Here is a 23,328-nt window from a genome sequence, read left to right on the forward strand (position 1 = left end):
CTATTTAAAACTGATGTAACTCAATCAATTAATTAAGCCAATGAATATTTTTTATAACGCCCGACTAATAAGGCCCCATGCGCACTTCGCCACGGAAGTTTGAAAACGAAGTTTCACTCTGAAAATGTATCAAATGTTTTTCCGTCCACACCATGTCTGTGAAATTTGAAAAAGAAACAATCCCGGTCATTTTGGACTTGAGCAAAACTCGGGCAAAGAAATCAGATCATTATCGTGCTGTCGTCGTTTCCAAAAGTTCTGTTTTGAGAGGTTTATTTGTTAGTGCACAAATGTTTTTCACGAATAGTTTCCCATATCTCAATTAATTTAACTCGTTTGAAACTAGCGTAACTCAATCAATTAGGCCAATGAATTTTGTTTATCGTGCCCAACTAATAACGCCCCGTCAACACTACCCCAGAGAAGTTTGAAAACGGCGTTTTCACTCTGAAAACGCATCAAATGTTTTTCGTCCACACTACGCCAGAGATATTTGAAATAGGCAACAATCATTGATCATTTTTAGGAATCTTGGGCAGCGAAATCACATAGTTATCGTGTGGTCATCGGTTCGAAAAGCTACGTTTTGAGAGTTCTATTTGTAAGTGTGTGTTTTTCACCAATATTTTCCCAGATCTCAATTGTCTTAACCTGTGTGGGACTAATGTAAGTCAATCAATTAAGCCAATGAATAATAATACCACGTCTACACAACGCCAGAGAGACTTGAAAACGGCGTTTTCACTCTGAACACACATCAAATGTTTTTCCGTCCACACTACGGCAGACAAATTTGAAAAAGCAACAATCACTGGTCATTTTGGATTCGTGTTTGAGGAAAAGCCGTGCAGGGAAAGTACATGATTATCGTGCAGTCACCCTTTCGAAAAGCTCTGTTTCGAGAGGTTTATTTTTAAGCGTACAAATGTTTTTCATTGATTTTTTCCCCATATTTCAATTGTTTTAACCTATTTGTAACTAAAGTAACTCAATCAATTAAGCCAATGAATTGTGTTTATCATGCCTGACTAATTACGCCACGTTCACAGTACGCCAGAAAAATTTGAAAACGGCGTTTTACTCTGAAATTAGTAATCACATACAATTCCTATAAAATACCCTATTTCTGTTAAAATCTGTCAGAGCTAATCTAATATATTTAGAAGAATGACAAATTACAGAATATTGGAAAAACCGTCTAAACAACCTTTACTTTGTACCAATTCAAAACGTCAGGCAATATCATTTCCATGATGTGCCAAAGTATGGAAAAATTTCAGCGAAGGAAAGTATAAATATTAAGGAGTTTAGGCCAAAATGAGGAATATACCTGCCTGTTATTAGTGATACATCTCTACAGGGAAAACTGTAAGAACGGTTTTTGTTCTAAACTACTCAGTTTACATATACCACAATACTATACAAAAAGCAAATTATAGTGAAAAACTAGAAAATATAAACCATTAAGGAACTCTGACAATAAAAATGTATTCTTTAAATTGGGTCAATATATTTATTTAGATCTCGTTACTTTAACATAAGTAATAATAAACTAATCGTCTCTTTTAAGAATCGAAACGCTTCGTCCAAGTTACGCCGATTTACAAGGCACCGGTTTTCAAGTTCTCTTGCAATGCTCAGTTCAGTTCATAGCGTGTTCCTTAGGTTTACATGGAGTTCGAAACACAAATTTTCTCATTTCTTTTTGGCGCAAACAATATATCAATGGATTCAGAAGCGAGTTTAATACGGCGCAAGTACGAGCCAACGGCACCGATACAACAAGCACGGCGTTTAAGTTTAAATGTTTCTTCACTCCTACTGCTACTGAAAAGATAGTTAAAGCCATTGGAAGGAAACTTAGCAATACAGCGCTCACTACAAACGCAGTGGTCTTGAGCGCTTTGTTCTCGTTAACAAACCTTTCCACTTCTTCTTGGGGCAGCTGTTGGGTTTTGATCTTGCTTTCGTGGCGACGTGATTCACGGTACAAAACAGCATAGGTTGTGGTGATGAAAAAGATACAGAAGGTCATTGCTAAAGAAACTATTAAATGAAACGTAATTTTTATAATGACGTTACTGGAAACATATTTAATGCTTTGAGACATAAAAGAAAACGCCCAAAAACTGATCACTGCCACCTTAATTTTCCGTTTGGTGACAATGTATGGGTAGCTCATGGTAAATTTAATTGCTATTAGTCTCTCGCAAGTGATCAAAATCAGATGTAGCGACGAACAGACAGTCAAGGTACGCAAAAAGAACCTGTGACAATCTTCAGCTACGCTACTTTTGATACCACTATAGTTAAGCACATAAAAAGTTTTCCACACGATAAACGATGGCTGTACTACTAGACCAGTTAGTGCGTCAGTTGCCGCTAAGCAGGCGAGCAAGATGTTAGTGTTGCTTTGGAGTCTTCGTCTTCTTTTCACGGCCATTACCACCAACACGTTGAGTACAACCGTAAAAGGACAAGTAATGCCGTTAATGATAATAGTAATGATACTAACTTCTTGTGCGACATTTGATTTGTCGCCTTGTGCGGTCATCTCAGTAATATTTGTAAAATTTGATCCAGAAAGTTTGGCCATCTTTAGAAAGCGGGGCGAAGGTAAACTGACTTCTCAGATCGCTCGAGCATTTTTATTTGTTGTTGTCTGGATTGATTCACCGCCACGTAAAGTGTAACATGTGTTTTTCTCTCACCTTTCCCATGCATTAGCCAACCCCATCAATGGGCCTTTCATTCTCCGCCGATTACTCAATTATCATTACCAGCAATTAAAGATCATTTTCCGTTGTCTTATAATTTGAGTTCCAGTCCATGCCAGTTCACTGATAAATGCCTGAGGCGGCTGAAGCACTTTAGATGGGAAAATGTTTTAGTAGTTACAACTATTTTTCAACTTAAAAACTGAGAAAGATGGTCTTTCATCGACAAAACCAAGAACCGAAATTAAATGACATCTTAACCATGTGTTAGTCTAAGAAGTTTATTTATGAGTGTACAAATGTTTAGCACAGTTATTTCCCCATATCTCAATTGTTTTAAGCTGTTTGAAACTAATTTAACTCAAACAATTAAGCCAATTAATAGTGTTTATCACCGCTCCCGACTAGTAACGCCCCGTCTACAATACGCCAGAGAAATTTGAAAACGGGGTTTCACTCTGAAAACGCATGAAGTGTTTCTCCGTCCACGCTACGCCAGAAAAACTTGAAAAAGCAATAATCGCGGTCATTTTGGACTTGAGGAAAACTCGAGCAGGAAAGGCGAATGATTATCGTGCTGTCATCGTTTCGGAAAAGCTCTGTTTTGAGAGTTTTTTAATGAAAGTGTAAAAGTGTTTATTACAGCTATTTTCCATATCTCAATTGTTTTACCCTGTTTGAAGCTAATGTAACTCAATCAATTAGGCCAATGAATAGTGTTTATCATGCCCGACTTAGAACGCCCCGTCCACATTACGCCAGAGAAATTTGAAAACAGCGCTTTCACTCTGAAAACACATCAAATGTTTTCGGTCCACACTACACTGGAGAAATTTGAAAAAGCAACAATCCTCGGCCATTTTGCACTTCTGTTTGAGGAATCATGATTATCGTGCTGTCATCCTTTCGTAAAGCTCTGTTTTGAGAGATTTATTTCAAGTGTACAAATGTTTATTCACCGATATTTTCCCATATCTCAATTGTTTTACCCTGTTTGAAACTAATGTAACTCAGTCAATTAGACCAATGAATAGTGTTCATCATGATCGACTAATAAGACCTGGTTCAAACTACGCCAGAGAAGTCTGAAAAACGCGTTTTCACTCTGAAAACGCATCAAATGTTTTTCGTCCACAATACACTGGAAAATTTTGAAAAAAAGCAACAATCACTGGTCACTTTGGATTTGTGGTTGAGGAAATCTTGGGCAGTGAAATCGTATGGTTATCGTGTCATTGTCATTGTTTCAAAAGCGCTGTTTTGAGAGGTTTCTTTGCAGTGTACAAATGTTTCATTGATATTTTTCCGTCTCTCAATTGTTCCAACCTGAACTAATGTAACTCAATCAATTAGGCCAATGAATTACGTTTATCATGCCCGACTAATAATGCCCCGTTCACACTACGCCAGAGAAGTTTCAAAACAGCGTTTTCACTCTGAAAAACGTATCAAATGTTTTCCGTCCACCGGAGAAAGTTTTTAAAAACAACAATTCCCGGTCATTTCGGACTTCTGTTTGAGGAAAACTTGCGTTGGGAAATCAAATGGTTATCGTGTCCTCATTTCGAAAAGCTCTGTTTTCAAAAGTTTATTTGTACGTGTAGAAATGTTTATTTCAGTTATTTTCCCATATCTCAATTGTTTTTACCTGTTTGAAACTAATGCAACTCAATCAATTTGGCCAATGGATAGTCGTTATCAAGCCGGCTAATAAGACCACGTTCACACTTCGCCAGCCAGAGAAGTTTGAAAACGGCGTTTTCACTCTGAAATAGCATCGAATGTTTTTCAGTTCACACTACGCCAGAAAAATTTGAAAAAAGCAAAATCATTTTGGACTTCTGTTGGAGGAAAACTCGCACAGCGAATTCAAATGTTTATCGTGCTGTCATCGTTTCGAAAAGTTCTGTTTTGAGAGGTTTATTTAATTTCTTAGTGTACAAATGTTTTTTCCCATATCTGAATTGTTTTGACCTGTTTGAAACTAATGTAACTCAGTCAATTAGGCCAATGAATAGTGTTTATCATGGCCGACTAATTAATAACGTCCTGTCCACACTATGCCAGAGAAATTAATTGAAAACAGCGTTTTTACTCTGAAAACGCATCAAATGTTTTCCCTTCACACTACGCCAGAGAAAGTTTTTCAAAACAACAACCCCCACGGTCATTTTGGACTTCTGTTTGAGGAAAACTCGTACCGTGCTGTTGCCGTTACGAAAAGCTCTGTTTTCAAAAGTTTATTTGTAATTTTCCCATATCTCAATTGTTTTGACCTGTTTGAAACTAATGTAACTCAGTCAATTAGGCCAATCAACAGTGTTTATCATGCCCGACTAATAACGTCACGTTCTCACTACGCCAGAGAAGTCTGATAAAGGCGTTTTCGCTCTGATCGAAAACGTATCAAATGTTCTTCCGTTCACTACGCCGGAGAAATTTCAAAAAGCAACAATCCTTAGCCATTCTGTTTGAGGAAAACACAGGCAGACGGGAAAATCACACTATTATCGTGCAGTCTTCGTTTCCAAAAGCTCTGTGTTGAGAGGTTTATTTCGTGTACAAATGTTTTTCACTAAAATTTTCCCATATCCCTCAGTTGTTTTAACCTGTTTAAAACTATTGTAGTCACTCAATTAAGCCAGTGAATAGTGTATATTACGCTGCAGTAATGTGTTCTGCTTTCCCTTGCCACTTCAAAAAGTAATTTTAAATCCGTGTTAATACGTTATTACTTCTCATTACTTCTACATTTTCTACTTTAATTTACATATGAATTAATCGTAATTCGGATAACTTATGCACCCACAGTATAAATAAGCATGCGATGCCTTAAAACTAGTACTCATATGCAATCGGGAAAACAGCATACAACAGGTCTGATTGGCGCAGAACACACATCGGTGGATGAATTTCCTTAGTTTATTTCTTAGTTTACTTTCTGAGCCGGGAGTAAAGTAGGTGGCCAAGTAGACAAACAACAAATTTTGACACTCGGTTTGTCAAACACTGTGTGATTGTAAAATTTGGCTCTTGCTCGTTGCCAGTTGCTGATCCAGTCGTCTGCCGTTGTCTCTCACGTTCGCAGCTCGATTCTAACACAAAGTGATACTCGCTGACTAAAACTCGAAGGAAATTTCTCTTGGCTTTTCCACAGTTATAGTGCGGAGATAACCTTAAACAAACTCATTATCAGTAAGAGTGAAGAAGCGTTACTGAAGAGAAGAGCATCTCATCAGGTTCTGGAAGCAAGGGAATCCTGGATACAACCTTGAATGAGCCAGTGAACAAGAATGGCGAACTTCCCCGTCAACGAAAACACCACAATCGAACTGAACGAAGCAAGCAAACCGTCAATCCCAACAGGAATAGCAGTATTTCTTTCAACCTTGAACATTTTGCTGTCCATCACTGCATCATTGGGCAATGCTTTGATCCTTGTTGCTCTTCATAAAGAGACTTCCCTTCATCCTCCAACGAAACTTCTGTTCCGGTGTCTGGCAATCACTGATCTTTCTGTTGGACTTATCATACACCCAATTACCGTCTTTTTTCATTCGTCTTCGGTAACAACATTAATAAACTGGAAAATCTTTTACTACATAGAAATGCTGCATAAGTTTTTAAGCTTTGTTTTGTGTCAAGTATCGATCTTAACGTCCGGCGCAATAAGCGTGGACAGACTCATAGCGCTGTTATCTGGACTAAGGTACAGACATGTTGTAACATTACCTCGAGTTCGTGCAGTTATCTCTTGCTTTTGGTTAATTGGTATATCGGTTGGATCAATATACCTTTGGAATGTTAGTGTAGCCTTTACTATAGCCACTGTCGATACACTATTTTCTCTCACAACCTCTGGCTTCTCCTATGGAAAGATTTTTCGCCAGCTTCGACATCAACTTCAAGTACACGCAGTCCCACAAGAACAAACTAACGGAGGACGAGCTCCTCTGAATATAGCACGATACAAGAAGTCAGTTTCCAGCGCAATATGGGTGCAGCTGGCACTAGTTACGTGCTATACTCCGTTTTTCGTTGTAGTTATGTTCATGATATATGGTGGAATGTCTGGAGGCGAATTTCAAATTGCTTTCGAAATGACGGCAACTTTGTCCTACTTTAATTCGTCTCTTAACCCGATCCTTTACTGCTGGAAGATCAGAAGTGTACGAAAAGCAGCCAAGGACACGATCAAACAACTCAACTGCTCTAAATCAGCCCCAGTAAATGGTCCGCCGGATTGTATTCGGTGAAGAACGGATATACTGAAGATTTGAATGTCAGGAACTGTGAGGAATACAGAAAGAATCTTGCCTTTCAGTGTGTTTTTGACAGTCATGTATGCAATGCCTAAAGCTCCCTTAAGGAGTGAGGAACAGTTTTTCCAGTTATGTAGCATTGGCAGAATCGCTGGAGTCTTTCACAGAAGTTAATCTTTACGATTTATTAGTTATGTTTGCGATTTATTAGATCTATTAGTTTATTAGCTAACACAGTCCTGTATATTCAGCATTGAATTTGGACTTACACGATAAATAATATGATAATAAGCTCTTGATTATAAGCAATTTGTTCGAAACCTTTTGGATAATTCAGTACCTTACCCAAATGTTCTAAAAAGTGAGAAATTGCTTCAGTTGTTGAATCCTCTTTTGATTTTCTGTAACAAGTAGAATGAACTGCAAGTTATGCACTACATCCATAAGCTATGTAGCGCTTCAAGCTTTGTTTTGTGTCAAGTATCGGGCTCCACTCTCAGACCAATAAGCGTGGATAGACCTATCTCGCTGTTATCTGGACTGAGGTACAGACAAGTGGTAACATTGCCACGGTTTCTTGCAGTTATCGTTTTCCCTTATTTGATTGGTATAGAGTTGGATTGATATATGCCTTTAGAATTTTAGTATAGCGGTTAAAGTAGCCTTTATTCTAACAATGTTTTCTGTAGCAACCTCTGTCTTCTCCTACTCGACGATTCATGTTAATCTTCGACAACATAAACTTAAGGTGTCCCCATTAACACAAGGACAACCGAACGGAAGGCAAGCCCCTCTGAATATCGCTCGATACAAGAAGTCAGTCTTCAGCGCAATATGGGTGCAGGTGACATAACTTATTTGTTATATTCCGTTTTCCGTTGTGGTAATGCTCCCAGAATACGGCCAAACACCCGGAAGCCAAATTGAAGTTGCTCTCTACGTTAAAGTAACTTTGTTCTATGTTAATTCTTCTCTAAACCCGATTCTTTACTGTTGGAAGATCAGAAGCAGTGTACAACAAGCAGCCAAGGACACTATCAAACAATTGAACTGCTGTAAATCAGCCTGGATCTTGGGGTGTAGTGAAGAAGATTCGGTGAAGAACGGAACTGGTTATAAGCAGTCTATTTTGTTAAATAGAGTATAAAGCACAGATATGGCATGTTGCATGTTAACCTTTTTGCTTAAACGTACCTATAGTACAAACCTTAGCTAAACGTATTCATGAACTTATTTTAATCTGTTGAATTGGTATCGATAAGACTCATCTTCGTCACCACAGTCCTCTTTTTTGCCATTCATCCAAGACTAAACGTAGCTATAAATCTAGAGCTAGAGGTCTTAGCTACACTAAGCTAAGAGAATTAGTTATTGAGGCCTTTAGAGGCATGCATTGTGCCAGATACATCGCGTATCGGAACGCACAGTGTTAGGTGTGGCGAGGGCTAAGGCAGCCGCTATTGTCGGTGTTCCGGTTCGTCTTTTTTTGCGTCACGGCCGCTGGTCTAGAGTTTCCGCCAAAGATGGCCATGTTAGAGATTCTCTTTCTTCAAGTTTGTCTGTTTCTAAGGCGTCAGACATTTAGTTTTTTCGTTTAATAGTAGGTGTTTTTGTTCTAGCTGGTCTTGCCCGGGAGACCGTCTGATTTGGGGTACAGCTGGCCTGGGGTTTTCCTCCTAAGAGCAAGTGGACGTACGGAGAGGTTTTTCACCCAGCTGTTGTTCCACTACCCAATTCAGTTAGCTTTTGCTAGTTTTGATGCGTGTACCGTTAGTTCGCATTTGTGGATTTTGCTGGCAGGAGTATTTTTCCTTTTCATAGTGCAATAAACGAACGTAAAAAGCAAATGACCGTTAGAAATCGTTGAAAACTATTTATATCGTTATTTTTAGAGGTCTGGAAGCTAAACTGGGAAAAATGATCTGCAGCAGTAATCTAACCTGTTTAGACATCCATGTCCAACATGAGAAGTAACCGTAAAGCAACGGCTTCTCGCTATTGACGTTGACATTTGGAGAAGGCTTTAATCTTGAAATATGAACCGAGTCTCCTTAATTCTATAATTAATGAAAGTCAGTTTTGCCAGACGCTTAAGTGTCAAAATGACGGCCATTTTATGTTGTGACCCTTGGTTCTCACATGATCAACAATGGCTGATGGACCTGGTGAATGATCGCTTTTAGCGAGGGCCTTAAAATTTTTTGCTTTTTTGTCATGGAGTCTTAATTCGTTTTGTTTTGCCAACGTAAAATTCATTACATTCCCAGCAACTGGCTTTGTAGGTCTTAATAGATTACTTTGGATCTCTGAGAGCGGGTCAGACGATCTTTGCTGACGATCTTTGTGACAGCCTCTGCTCACCGAGCAAGCACGAACGCATGCTCTGTATGTCTCTACTTGATCCGGGTTACATGGCGATCGAAGAAGTGACTTGCCCTCCGAGGTCCCCGGGGCAAGGTCGCTCTATCACCCTAACTCCTACCCTAACTAAATGTTTCCTTTTCATAAACGGTTAACTGCCATTGAGAAAGAATTGCATGAAAAACGATAACTTCGCTCACCCTAGAGTGCGAAAAATTTTCTCCATCGAAACATTTTCATGCCTTGAGCCTGCACGTCAACTCACAGTCACGCGTGCACGTCACGTTATTAACATCGCTCGCATAATTGTACGTAATCTTTCTTGGGTCCCTCACGCAACTATTTCCGCCATCCTAACACAGGATGTTTTGTCAGGGCGTCTCATTTTTACCGTAATTTCAGCTAAATTAATCGTGCAGTTGCGACAAAAAAACAACGTACTTTACGTATTGCATGAATTTTATTACCCGTTTTTCCCGATGTCACGCAATATCAAACATTTTTTCGTATTTTTCAAATAAACCAAAAAATAACCTCCATGGTTCAATTTATCATGACGAATTTATAAAATTCTACGAGGTTTCATTAGAATCCGTTGGAAACTCATAAAAATATAAGGGAGCCCAATCTCTTACAAAGAAACGGCCGCCATTATGGCAAACGTTGCCCACTGGAGAACATTTCTTTGTCGCCTGAAAATTTGCGAGTTACGGGTACCATATTTTTATGGTTTTGCAACGGATGCTAATGAAACTTCACATATTAACTAAATTCGGCATGATAAATCGAGCAGTGAGGTTTATTTTTTGTTTAAATGAAAAAAAAAAAATCGGAAAAGCGTGACTTCAGTAAAACGATATTTAGCAGCACTTATATCAAGCGATTTTGAGTAAAGTCTGGGACACAAGTCACGGATTTGCGCAATTTCACGAGCTGAAACTGGCGCGAACATATTTGCTCAAGATTTACTCTAACAATAGAACCTTTGTTTGATGAAATTCCCAAGAATGATGATCTCTGGAGTCTCTAAAAGATCATTGAAGATGTCAATCATTTACACTCCATCAAGATAAACTTGTGTCCAAAATGTGTAGATAAGAAAGACGACAAGGTTCAGCAAAACTCAAATTTGTTCTTGCACTTGGCACCCTGAGCAAACTAAACCTCACTAAATCACAACCAAAACCACGCTTCCTTTTTGAAAGGACCCTTTTAGAAGACTTTTGAGGCCGAGATAAACCTAACTTTAGAATCGTGCTAAGGAACACACCAAAGTTGAGAGTTTATTTTGGTAACTTTTTCTTGACGGGACACTAAAAATATTGCTGGTAAAATGTTTCAAGGTGAGTCTTTGCAGTCCAATAATTACATGCTTTCCGCCGGAGATATTTGCACATGACGATGAACTTTATTGCTGGGAATGTATGATTCATTGTTTAAAAAGTTGAACATCTTTGGTCACGTACAAATTGATTCTTTGAAGATAGCATATCAGAATACCTTGAAAAAGTTTATATTTATTTCAGACTCAAAAAGTGAGAGATCCTGTGCAGGGCCAGTGCTTAACTTGCAAGCTCTCACCCGCGCAAGGCAAACTCGTGAGAGGTCGTGCGAGAGGCCATACATTCGTTTTGACGCATGTTAGGACAGAGTGTTAAAAAAAAAAAAATTGTAAATGGATGCCTTTTTAACATCATTTAATATATAATCCTTTCTCTTTTTATGAAGCCATTTCTTTGTTTCTTAGGATTTATCGCATTGCATGTATTTTTTTTCAACGCTCTTTTGATTGTAGCTTCAAAAGGGTGTTTTGAATTGTATTTTTTTTGTAATACAAAGAACAATACGACAACAAGAATAATTATAATAATAATATAAACTAAGAACAATCGGCCCCAGTTCTTAAATTATACTTTCGTTTCCGAATAAACAAAAAGAGTGGATATGGACCATCAATCTAAGAATAGGTTTAAACGAAGCAAATGAAACTGCAACTAAGTGTTTTCATCTCAGCTTGCATGTTAAACAACACTGATCAAGCCCATTTCTCCTAACCCTTGCTGACGTATTTCCTTCATTCGAGGCAGGCCGTATACTAAAATAAACAGGCAATGTTAATTGTTTTGAGTACCTACACCTCCTCACGTTAATTTCGCGACGGCAAAATTTAGCCAATCTCAACTTTGGTCCAATGTTATTTAGCAATTTTGGAAAAATCGTCCAATTTGCTACATGAACTTGTCGCCAAATTTTATGCAAAACGTTGTTAAATGATTCAAATTGATGTACGTGACCAAACTTGTGCATAATTGACAAGTCAGTACTCCAAACGTCAAAATATAATTTAATACGCACGTGCGCTTCAAACAGATTACATTAAAACACGGACGGTCGCAGGAAAGTTGGTTAGTTCTCGAGCGAGGGGTACGGTAATAAAACGCGATGACGAAGCGATCCCGTCCTGCGAAAAAAGATCGCACTTACGATACCGAAGGATATACCAAGCGAGCAGGTTGTTTATGTTTCAAGACAGACCGCGAAGAGGAGGTGAGTGGCATTTTAAATACAAAGATTCAAAAGACACTTAAACGCGAGTAAAATGCTTACCGTGATGAAACAAGTTATGTAAACATGAACATCAACAGAAGTTAGTCTTTGGGAACTTACACGTAATTGTAGCATAAATAAATCAGGGTTTTAATGCATGAAAGTAAAAACAAGATCCCTATTAAATCGATGCTCCTATCTGCAGCTGTCTGAATGCTCCAAATTGAATTACGTAACTGAACTTTTTGTAACTAGTTGTAATTGTTAGAGCTGTTTATTCAAACTAAGTTGATTACTGGTTAAACTTATGCTTTGTACAAACTGCCTTCTTTTTCATGTACTCAAACTTATTTCATTATTGCAATTTCTACATCGAACCGAGCTATTTCTTTTTAGCTGCCTGCTCATATTGATTGCATGATGCAGCAACACCGAAGCTGAGCAGGGTTCAGCTCCGTTGTCGAATTATCATCAAGCATTGATTAAGATTCATGCTAAGTTAAAACAAAGTTCTATTTTTTTCTGCTTTTAAACAAAAACTGATCTCGTGCACTGAACGCTGGCAAATATGGGTAACCCTATTTTACTTTTTCGACGACTTTTTAAATAGAAACTTCAACTCCTATTTGCATGGACGAAGTCAACGCGTGTTTCCAAAACATGAGGGTTTATACCAAGCCTGAAGCAATTGACAAGGGTTGGAAGTATAGCTGTTTTCCTGGTATAATTAACGTTTCCAGAAGGTTGACGGAGGAAGGGTTACCTGTTGCGGTGATTATATTCAGTCCGTATTCATGCAGGATTCATGAGAAGTAACTCCGGGGTTTTGCAATTCAAGAGGCCCTTACCTAATTAGCGATTCTGCATTTAGGTAACACCATCTATATATGGGAATACCAATAAATTGTTGTTGTTGTTGTTGTTAATTAGTTGCAGGCATTGAATTCACGTGGCGTGACGGCAGTTTTTATGCATCACGACACAGCTAATTTCTGTTTAGTTTGGCATTATGCCTACTCCAAGGAAATTACTATTACCGATAGCTTTCATTGTATCGTTTCGTAGTATATCGTTTTCTTTCTTTATTTTACCAAAGGGAAAAAAAAAAAGAGAGAGCATTTCAACAGATGTGTATTATGAAAGTTTCAGTGACGCTTGACTAATGGTCGTGAAACAAAGCTTTTAAGACTAGCAAGAAATAATTTGATATTTCTATATAGTTTTATTGTATTGTTGATAAGACATTTGATAACAAGTTATTGTCATGAAATTTTGTTGCGTAATAATACTAAAATGTTAATCCGTTTAGTTTCGCAATTTCTCGAAGATATATTTATCTAAATAAGTTCTCGGATTCGCTTAATTTTAATTTTCCGGCGCATCGATGCATCTGGAACAAGGGATGTTGGAATTTCGTCGCGTTTGTTGTTTTATTGGGGCAGAACAACTTTACGATGTTATTTCAAGTTTGCAAAAGATAAAATGCGCTTTTTGTATCCAAGGATCGAGTTAAATTTAAATTCGGCACCACTCCTGAAACAATTATTTAGAATCATAGACACTTATGTGCCTTACGACCTCAACTAAAGCAAGATGTCAAGACCCGCATTTTTCGCTCTCAGAATAAAATGCCAAAGTGTGTAATGTGGAACGGTGATAACTGACCTTGTTGAAAACACTGGCTTCGAATTCATCTTCTCTGCATATTGAGTTCTTGAAATTCTATATTCGCGACAAAAACTTGGACACAACAAGTGGATTTGGCGCTTTCAAAGTTCATCCGAGTCGATAGTTTGATATGACAACAATGATACAATGTGGGTTAGATGACCCTATATATTCATAGTTCACTGAAAGTTGCGAAATCTAATTATGCACAGTATTGCAACATTTTAGCGAACTGCAAAAGATAATACATATGTACAAATTGGTTAAAATGAGAGCACAGCAACATCTCGAAAACGTGATCAATATATTACAATACTTGGACATTGTACTCTCGTCACATTTCGAAAAAATGCGTGACGATCACAAAGCACGTACACTTTTTTATATAGAGGACCTTTTTTGAAAGAACGTCGAGGATGGAATTAGTGCAGGCAATCCAAATTTTAAGAACATCTAAGATAACGTCTGCAACAATTTAAAAGAACAGTATGAGTTCTGGTAAAATGTAAAACTTGAGTTTACTTGTCCAATAACCAAAAGCATTGGAGGCCATCTTTGAACATAAACGGTAATTGCATTGGCTGAATTGGATTGGAGAACACTTTCGGTAAAAATCATGATAACTCTCTGGGGGGGGGGGGGGTGGGGGGATGTGAAATGGTTAGGAATGTACGTCGTCTTTTTAGGGATGTAAATTACTGATTTTGGTCTCCCTTAGGGTGTTCTGGAAGAAACACATATATTCGAATTCTTAGCCGTCAAGACATCTTCCTTTTTTTCTTTCAGTGTTGAACTCGAGTTAGTGTGAAGTGGGTCAAACAAGGTTGGAACCACGCCCAAATAAGTCTCCCTCAAGGGTTTAACTCAAATTTCAGAAGACCGTCTCAACCTTTTCACATGGGAGTTAACCCCACCCCCACCCCCCCCCCCCGCCCAATCCCCGTCACTGGGAATAGCCCAACAACCAAAAGCAGTTTAAGTACGTTCAGGCTCAAGTGGAAGAGCAAAAATATTTAGACTGCCCATGTTCAGCCTCCTGCCAAAAATTAGCCGTTCTTACGAAAAAAAAAACATACTTTTTGGAAACAGAGTGTTTGTTCGTAGTTACTGCGCCTCTCAATCACATGCGGACTCTAAAATTCAAAGCTCAACCGACAAATGCGTTTTTCGCTACCATCGATCAAATGTTCGGCGACTCCTCCCAGCTGCCGATTTCTGCCTGCGCACGGTAATCAAATCGTTGAGCACAGTTCAGACAACGAAACAGTGCTCGGCAGTAGTCGGAAGCTGGGAGGAGCCGCTGGACATTTGATTGGCGGTAGCAAAAAACGCATTTGTCGGTTGAGCTTTGAATTTTAGATTCCGCATGTCACTGAAAGGCGCAGTAAAAAGGTTAAATAACAGCTGTATGTTCTTCATTCTTGAATCGCTGCATTACTGAGCCAATTTTGTTTTCTTTTCTTTTGTAATTGAAACAGGTTTTGTTGATAACAAGCAACCGCTCTCCTGATCAATGGATTGTCCCAGCTGGCGGAGTAGAGGTTGGAGAAGACAACCAGGATGCAGCTAACAGGGAGATATTAGAGGAAGTAAGTGACTTGCCCACCAATACTTGGCCATTAAGTAAAATTAACGTTTCGCGTGGTAACCAGTTTTCTCTTGATTCTAATATTACTTCAAAAGCTAGACATAAATCTTTGGATTTGTGGGAGGCGCATAGCTTCGAAAAAGCATTAGATTTAGAAGCGCAAGTACACGGGCAAGTTTGTGCGCAAGTTTGCGTACAAGTATCGCGCAAGTACGCGCGCGAGTACGCGCCCAAGTGTGCGTACAAATGCGCGCGCAAATACGCACGCAAGTACGCGCGAGAGTACGCGCCCAAGAACGCACATAAATATGCGCACAAGTATGCGCGCACGTATGCGTGCAAGTACGACTCAAGTACGCGTCTCGAGCTTGCGAGGAAGTTACCTTACACCAGGAGGTGGGAAATCCATGTCCGAAAACTGGAAGTGACGTACGCAGTACACAAATGTTTTAAAAAGGACTATTTGATTAAATTCCCAGAGGCTTCTGTAGTCGTGTCAGTACTACCTCCAGATACCTGCTGCATGAGATGAGTTCAGTCACCTGTTCAGAGACCTGCACAAAACTCTGTTCTTGACTGATATCATTTTCTCTCCATTCTCTTGCAGGCTGGGGTGTGTGGAAACATTGTTCGTTCTCTTGGAATGTTTCAGGTATGTATAAACCTACGCCGATACTTTTTAATTTGTTTTAATCTGTTTGGTGACTGTACTGAATATTAGTCAATGCAGCAGCACTCTACTGTCTAAACTGAATCACAAGGAAGCGAATTGTCGAACTCATTTGATATACCAGTAACTGTTGAGATATGCTAAGATTATCACAATTATATGCGAAAAGGAAATTAAATAAATTTGTTCGCGGAAGAAAGGACTGATGATACATGTATCCAGATTTAGTTAAAACAATTTGTAGGCAAAATGTTGGATAGCGAATTTACCATAAATACACATGCGTTAGATATTTTCTTAAGTACAAGATGATTTATTAAGTCGAACGGTTTTGCACTTGAAGATTTTTCAAGATTTTTCAAGATTTTTTTCTTTGATCTTTTAGAACGACTCAAGTAATACAAGAACAATGATGTACGTGTTACATGTTAACAAAGTCCATGAAATGTGGCAAGATGCAGCCAGAGGTAACTTAACGAACACTTATTTATTTATTTATTTGTTACAATTTAATGACATCTAGCAATACAGAAATGCCACAAGGGTGGTCCATAAAAGAGTCAAAGACCCCATACTCAGACAGGCCACGTAAAAAATATATTATAGACAGGTTAAAATAACTAGAAATGGAAGCGAATTCCTCATGTCTACAATACGATTAAAAACATGTAAAGTTAAAAGTGTTTGTTCGAGCAAAGTTCTTCTTAAAGGAGAAGGTCACTCCTAAAAGCTTACCTTTTTGTTTTCACTTATAGCAAGTAAACATTCAGCTTTTCCACTCACCGAAGTTTCAGTCGCTAAAGTTCCTGCTATTCTGAAGAAATTCGTCTCGAAAAAGAAGCCCAGAATTCGACTGCAAAATGGCGGCAACTATGTCGAGTTGTTGGGCTTCTTTATAGACGAATTTCATAAGGAAAAGCTGCACTTTAGAGGCTAAAACGTCGGTGAGTGGCTAAACTTAGTACGAGGTTTTTATCAGTGTTGGCAAAAAAATATACATTTTTTGCAGTGGCCTTCTCCTTTAAAGTAAGTCTACATTTTTGTCTCAAAGGGTAATTAGCAGTGTTAGAGTGAAAATTGAACACTGGAATTAAATAAAAGGTCTTATGAATGCCAACATCGATTGCCTTTCTTACTTTCAGGTCGAAGAAGAAGATGGTTTTCAATCGATGAAGCCTGGGCCCGACTCTCTCACAGGCCTCACCAACAATCCTACTTGTGTGACGTCATGCAGTCAAAGTGGAGAACAAACCCCAGTTTTGCAGTGTGTATCGACTCACAAAGCAAAATAACAAAAGATCCTGAAGAGATTTCCCTATAAATCTTTCTGATATAAATTCTAATATATATGCATGATTTAGATTTTTTTAAAATTGATTTACAAATACAATATACATAGGAAAAAACTACACAAATAAAAAGAGGAAATAATAATATTATAGCACAATGCATGATATAGATACTGTGCAAAAATTTTTATGTAGGTTTTGTTTTATATTTTTTGCTCAACTGTAGATAGTCTATATATTATACGTGTTACTTAGCTCTTACAAATTACTAATAAACAGAATAAATTGTTCAGCCAAATTTGTCTCGTTGTTGCGTCTCGTACTCACTTACACGAAATTAAAACCTTCATTTCATTATTCAAGACAATAATAATGATGATGATGATGATTAAGACAAAGGTTACCTTTATAACACGCAGACTTCCATTTGATGCTTATAACGCGTAGAAAAATCACGTACAATTATAATACATTAAAAATTTCAATGTGAAGGATAAAAAATGACGCGCTGAAGAAATTATAGTAAGTGGGGAGAGGTGGGTGAGGGGGGGGGGTGGGGGGAAGGATTAGGTCTGTCCCGATATTTTTATTTTGTACTTCACAATAATTGCCAACATTGGTCAAGAAGAATAGAAAATATGGGCGAAATGTAAGGATACTCTGAAGTCTAACGGAACAAAACGCATGGTTCATTTGACGTCTTGCCGAACGATGTCAAGTGACAGGTTATGCGTTCAAACTTCACAAAGTTTATTTATGCAAAGAAATTTGCATAGTTTGAAGTTTTCTATGAAATTGTTGACTTTTTCATGTTTGATATGCGCTATGAAACTATATTTTGCTCAAAAACTTGCTCAGAATTTTAAGGCAAAAAGTTTCTTCAAAAGCGAACAGTTGCTCAAAGGTTGCCGAGCACAATCGGGACAGGCTTAACATCATTTCCCCCTTTCCCCCTTTTCCAACGTTAATTCGGATTTAGTGGAACACCAAATCGAAAGACGACAGAAACCCATATACTATACTGAAAGGTAAAACAACGTTTCCTCTAGGACAAGGACAGTGGGATACATGTGCAAAATGCTCTGGAGGTAATTTTCCTCGTGCAAGATTCCCGTGCAAGTTTATCACACTGTGCAGCGATTTCATGACACTTACGGCTTGGAATAAATTGGTTCTGAAATATTTGGGTAGGGGGGTTACTCCCAGAAAAATTGGACGGAGATGTGCAAAACCCTTGCCCTCTATAGCACCAAAATCTGCCATTTCGCCCACGTTAGGTCCTATTGATGACCTGACCAAAACTTCGATACCTAAGCTAGTTCAGACCAATTTTTATATGCTTTACTAGCTTCTTCAATAGAACAGACCCAGTTCATCAGATTAGAGCGCAAAAACCATACCCTATATTTGAGACCAAATTAAAATGGCCAAAATTGACACCATATTTCTGACCAGAACGGCTAAAAAACCATATCTTTTGGGGGCGCACATACCCTTAAACATACATAAGGGAGTTACCAACCCAACTCTCCCCGGCTCGGGAGAATGGAAAGTATTTTCATCATCGGGCATTCCATCAGTCAGACCAAAAATTCGTTCAATAATAGAGATGCTTACTGCTTAAAGATACCCAAATTATGGACTGAGGTCTGCAAACATGTGCACGAATGACACGAATCACGAATTTTTGGCCTAAAATAGGGCCAAGATTTCGAGAACTGCCGCCAACATGTGCCTGTTGGCCTTATCAGAGTGAGTGCGCGTGACTTTAGGCATAATAGACCTGGTACCAAGTCACGTATACATGCGGTATAATCTGATAAATGGAGTCGTCCACGTGGGTGAAACAGTCCGTGTTGTCTACAATGTAGATCACAGAAGCTGATCACAGACACTTGTTTATTTCGTGCAATGCAATGAAGGAGCGAAAACGTAAAGCGAAGAAGGATCGGACTTACGATTCCGAAGGCTATACAAAGAGAGCGGGTTGTTTATGTTTTAGGACAGACCGCGAAGAGGAGGTAAGAAAACTAGTGTGAGAGGATCAAAGAGTCTTTCACGATCCTCAGCTCTGAAGAGAGGAATATTGTACGAATTAAATACTACTTAATTATCTGATCTGTAATGTTATTGAACCCAACTGCAGCATAACTACATCAGGACTTCAAATTATCGAAGTGATAAAACATGAAAGTTTCATTTGGATAACGCGACGTGACAGTAAGCACATGTATACACATTTCGTTTTTCCCGCCACTTGATTTTCAAACACAATGCTTTATCAAAATAAAACCGGGTTATTAAAATTGTTTTGGCGCGAAGAGCTGCGAAGAATTTTCGGTAGAAATAGCCTTCATTTTATGGTCTCCCAGTGCAGCACGCCAGGGAAGGCAATTAGAAAAAGAGAGAATTGAAGTATTCAACACAAAGCTGGTATTTACATTGAAAAATGTTGGCGACGTGAGGCAGAAACTTCACTAAGTTAGGCAGATTAAAAAAGTTTTCAAAAACTAGTGGATCGTGCTATGAGAGAAGGTCACTATTCAATTAGGAGTAACAATATTTAGCAGACATTCTGTTGGTTTCGTTAAAAATAACTCGAAGGTCTGTTTACATTTTTGTTGGTTTACCTTTCGTTTTACACGTGATCTTTTCATTGAAACGTGACGACCTCATCACGCTCCGTCAGACAGAACGCGTGAGGGTTCTACAGAAACGAAACACAACAGCAGCTACTAGCTACAGAAATGCTACTAGGGAAAATTCTAGTGCAAAACAATTGCTGGTATAGGGGGTTAGAGCTATAATTTAACCTCAAAGTAATGGCTAATGGGTATATGTTTCTAATTAAAACTGATTATGCATAACTGAACCAATTTGTTTAGACATCAGTATTTGCCTTTTGGCCAAGGGGTTTAGGGGTTCCAAAAGTCAATTTCTTACTTGAGTAACCAAAACGCATAATTGAGCTGATTTCTTTTTACTGTCTTTTGCAATTAAAAAACAGGTTTTATTGGTAACGAGTAACAACTCTCCTGATGAATGGATTGTACCAGCTGGTGGGGTAGAGGCTGGTGAAGAATTCCAAGATGCGGCTGTCCGAGAGGTTTTAGAGGAAGTAAGTGACTATTGCCCTGACTCTTTCCCCACCCCCACCTCAGCTTGATTTTTGCTTTAGTTTACAATGTAAATGTTGCTGAAGTGGTTAAAGACTTGAAGATCATGGCAACAGTATGGAATTCAGGGGTGGATCTAGGGAAAGGGTGCAGGGGGTGCACACCCCCCCCCCCCTCCTCCTCTCAGATGAAGCCTTCTTCTTCATATTCGTTTTTAAAATTTGTTTACCTCACCAGTCAGTTATGCCATTTCTTAGTGGTGCACCCCTCCTAAGAAAATCCTGGATCCTCCCCTGGAATTTCTCTAAATGTCAGTGAGTTATCTCTCCCAAGGGTCTAAAGCTTCAGGTTGTGACAGCCTTCTAGCTTCTACCAATAAAACACTAGGTGGCCAGTTGTTATAAAGTTTTACTGCATGTTATGATTGTAAAACTCTACCTAAGGTTAATCTAACAAGTCATTATCATTTTGCTGTCATCAAGCTAGCAAGCATGGCAGCACTCAAGAAAATGTGCTTGCACAGGTGAGGGGAAGCCCTTATCAGAAAACTGAAGAAGAAAAACTTCAATTCATTCCCAGAGAAGAAGTCATGTTGTGGTACTCCAGTGGCAGATCTAGGGGAGGGGCCTGGAGAGCCTGGACCCCCCCTTATTTTGGGTAAAAAAGATGAAATGACAGAAAGAAAAGCCAGCAGGGCAAGTAAAACAAAACTGCCCCCACCCCCCACCCCCCGCTTAGCTCAAGGTCTGGATCTGCTACTGTTCTCCCAGATGCAATAAGATGTAGTGCAGTCTGTATTAATGAACTAATGGTCTTTTTTCTTCATTAACTTGCAGGCTGGGGTGTGTGGAAATGTTGCTCGTTCTCTTGGAATGTTTCAGGTATCAAATGTTGCTTCTTTTCTTGCTCAGTGTTTTACAAACTGCACTAAACTCCCTGTGGGGGTGGGGAACTCCCCTATAGAAAGGACAAGGATGCTTTGTTGTATCTTTTAGGGGTTAAAAAAAGCAGTTGTGGTACCTCTTAGGGTGTATAGCCTCAAAAGTGCCTTTTAGATATTGAGCGGGAAAAAAAAATGACGGGATATAAATTGTTACATATAAGAATTGGTACCTCTTTGGGGGGGGGGGGGATAAATTTCCAGCCACGCCCACAGTTTAACAGGATCTTGATACCTCTTAAGGGTTCTTTTCAATATTTTCAATGAACATCCCTGTCCTTTTTGTATGGGACTGCCCCCCTCCCCCCTCTCTGGATACTGAACATCCTGCTCTCTCTCTGTCGAGAAATTCCCCAGTATTGTGGCTATTCAATTGAAACAGTATTGTTCCCACATACCAGTACTGTAAAACAGTACACTACTTATTAAATGGAAACCAAAAGATGACAGATCAGATTGTGAAGATGGAAACAAAAAGTTACCAGTTGCAGGAGAAAGGTTGGAGTATTTACTTGGTCAGAGTTAAAAATCCAAATGGAACCTGGCAAGACTGGCAATATCGTCAATCTCATGTGATATACTTTTTTTTCATTGTTACAGATTTTTAGATACAAAGGATTGATTAAACTTTTATTTATCTTTGTATTTAGAATGATTCCAGTAATTCAAGAACCATGGTGTATGTTCTCGTGGTAAACCAAGAGAATGAAACATGGCCAGATGCAGCTAAAGGTAACTTAAGACTTACATGTATCACTCATCCATACAATATTTTTGGAGTCAACAAAAGGGTTTTATGAATGTCTGCGTTAACTGTCTTGCTTGCTTGCAGGTCGAAGAAGAAGATGGTTTTCAATCGATGAAGCCTGGGTGCGACTCTCTCACAGGCCTTCCCAGCAATCTTACCTGTGTGATGTCATGAAGTCAAAATTGAAAACGGAGCGATTTAACACAAGTTTTGCAGTGTTTGTTGACTCACAGAGCAAAATAACAAAAGATCTCGGAAAAAATTCCTACAAATCCTTTTAAGTTAAGGAATTATGAACGATTTAAATACATGATTTTGTGCAAATGTAAATAATATGATTGTGGTGTTGTATAATGTTTTCTGCGAAGTGACGTGAACTTGTAGGCCACATACAAGTTCGCGGATTCCGGAAAAATATAGACAAATGTATGGAAAATTAAAAACGTGACTGGACGCTTCCTAGCACAGCTACGTTCTTCAAATTTGGTCAATACAATTGTTCATAACTTTGTTTGCTGTTGATAAATTTATCATAACTAGATTTTTAAGAAAATTATTTGCCATCCACAGTTCTCAGGATACAAACACTGTAATTTCTGATGCATGTTGCATTTTATTGTATTTAAATTGTATTGTTCACTGAAAAACCCATTTTCAGGGAGTGTACAATAAAGTTTCATTCTACTTTTTTTTTCATTTTAAACTGTCTGAATGCTTCCAAAACCATGAAAAGGTTTATGAAATATTGGATTGTTATGATTTTTTGTTCTGATGTAAATATTACACATACCCAATCTAATAAGGAACAAATAAACTAAGTTCAGATATCAATAAAAAACAAAATAGAAAGTCGAATGTTCTGAATTTAAGAACATGTCAGTCAGTAACCAAGGTATGTTGCAAACTGGTAAAAAACATTCATTGTTATACATGTACACTGAAATTTTATACTTTATTGAGTATTATTTATCAATATTAAGGCACTGATTGTAACGTTTGTTTCATGTAAACCAGAATTGCCCTGTTGTAAAATGCAAGTTAAAAATTAATGAAAGAAACTGTAATGTGGAACAGAAAATTTGGACAGGAAGGATAGGCTAGTTGTATTGTTACAATGTATTTTGTATTTTCAATGTCGTGTGCAAAAATGTTTCATTAAACAGCACAATAGACTTACGTGAACAAGGGAAAAACAACTTGAATTATTAATGAATAATACTGGGTTGTTAGGAAATGCACCTATTTTCCACATAAGTGAAGAAAAATTCCATTATGGCCATCATTAATGCAAGGAGATTTAACTGCACAAATTTCAGAAGTATTCCAGTTATTCATTATTTTGCCTCACACCACCCCAGCTCTCTTCGCCACCGATTTCGGTCAGCTTTGCCGCATAGAGCAGAAGTGTCTCAGCACCTCTGA

At 38.4% G+C, this 23,328-nt stretch overlaps 4 protein-coding genes across 4 annotated transcripts; 3 read left to right on the top strand and 1 right to left on the bottom strand.

Annotated features, from left to right (window-relative positions):
- Positions 1-1,642: 1,642 nt before the first annotated feature.
- Positions 1,643-2,813, bottom strand: LOC145502637 (histamine H2 receptor-like). The gene has a single exon (XM_081481975.1). It carries the CDS (start codon positions 2,594-2,596, stop codon positions 1,643-1,645), a length of 954 nt encoding a protein of 317 aa, XP_081338101.1. The 5' UTR covers positions 2,597-2,813.
- Positions 2,814-5,622: 2,809 nt separating this feature from the next.
- Positions 5,623-7,184, top strand: LOC145460642 (histamine H2 receptor-like). Its single transcript, XM_081445516.1, has one exon. The coding sequence runs from the start codon at positions 6,011-6,013 to the stop codon at positions 6,971-6,973; it is 963 nt and encodes a 320-aa protein (XP_081301642.1). The 5' UTR covers positions 5,623-6,010; the 3' UTR covers positions 6,974-7,184.
- Positions 7,185-11,016: 3,832 nt separating this feature from the next.
- On the top strand, positions 11,017-18,054 carry LOC145460246 (diphosphoinositol polyphosphate phosphohydrolase 1-like). Its single transcript, XM_081444993.1, has 5 exons — positions 11,017-11,887; positions 15,034-15,144; positions 15,751-15,795; positions 16,199-16,280; positions 16,956-18,054. The coding sequence occupies exons 1-5, from the start codon at positions 11,783-11,785 to the stop codon at positions 17,132-17,134; spliced, it is 522 nt and encodes a 173-aa protein (XP_081301119.1). The 5' UTR covers positions 11,017-11,782; the 3' UTR covers positions 17,135-18,054.
- An 851-nt stretch (positions 18,055-18,905) lies between these two features.
- LOC145460245 (diphosphoinositol polyphosphate phosphohydrolase 1-like) lies at positions 18,906-22,734 on the top strand. The gene is made up of 5 exons (XM_081444992.1): positions 18,906-19,123; positions 20,110-20,220; positions 21,055-21,099; positions 21,809-21,890; positions 21,991-22,734. The coding sequence occupies exons 1-5, from the start codon at positions 19,019-19,021 to the stop codon at positions 22,185-22,187; spliced, it is 540 nt and encodes a 179-aa protein (XP_081301118.1). The 5' UTR covers positions 18,906-19,018; the 3' UTR covers positions 22,188-22,734.
- Positions 22,735-23,328: the final 594 nt, after the last annotated feature.

This window comes from Orbicella franksi, chromosome 11 (genome assembly GCF_964199315.1).
Source record: "Orbicella franksi chromosome 11, jaOrbFran1.1, whole genome shotgun sequence".
Classification (NCBI taxonomy): domain Eukaryota; kingdom Metazoa; phylum Cnidaria; class Anthozoa; order Scleractinia; family Merulinidae; genus Orbicella; species Orbicella franksi.

Bases quoted from the DNA above. Each gene is read 5' to 3' on its own strand.
- LOC145460246 (XM_081444993.1), top strand. From the start codon at position 11,783: ATGACGAAGCGATCCCGTCCTGCGAAAAAAGATCGCACTTACGATACC. The intron at 11,888-15,033 runs GTGAGTGGCATT...TAATTGAAACAG, and splicing joins AGACAGACCGCGAAGAGGAG to GTTTTGTTGATAACAAGCAA. The intron at 15,796-16,198 runs GTATGTATAAAC...TTGATCTTTTAG, and splicing joins GTTCTCTTGGAATGTTTCAG to AACGACTCAAGTAATACAAG.
- LOC145460245 (XM_081444992.1), top strand. From the start codon at position 19,019: ATGAAGGAGCGAAAACGTAAAGCGAAGAAGGATCGGACTTACGATTCC. The intron at 20,221-21,054 runs GTAAGTGACTAT...ATTAACTTGCAG, and splicing joins TCCGAGAGGTTTTAGAGGAA to GCTGGGGTGTGTGGAAATGT. The intron at 21,100-21,808 runs GTATCAAATGTT...CTTTGTATTTAG, and splicing joins GTTCTCTTGGAATGTTTCAG to AATGATTCCAGTAATTCAAG.
- LOC145502637 (XM_081481975.1), bottom strand. From the start codon at position 2,596: ATGGCCAAACTTTCTGGATCAAATTTTACAAATATTACTGAGATGACC.
- LOC145460642 (XM_081445516.1), top strand. From the start codon at position 6,011: ATGGCGAACTTCCCCGTCAACGAAAACACCACAATCGAACTGAACGAA.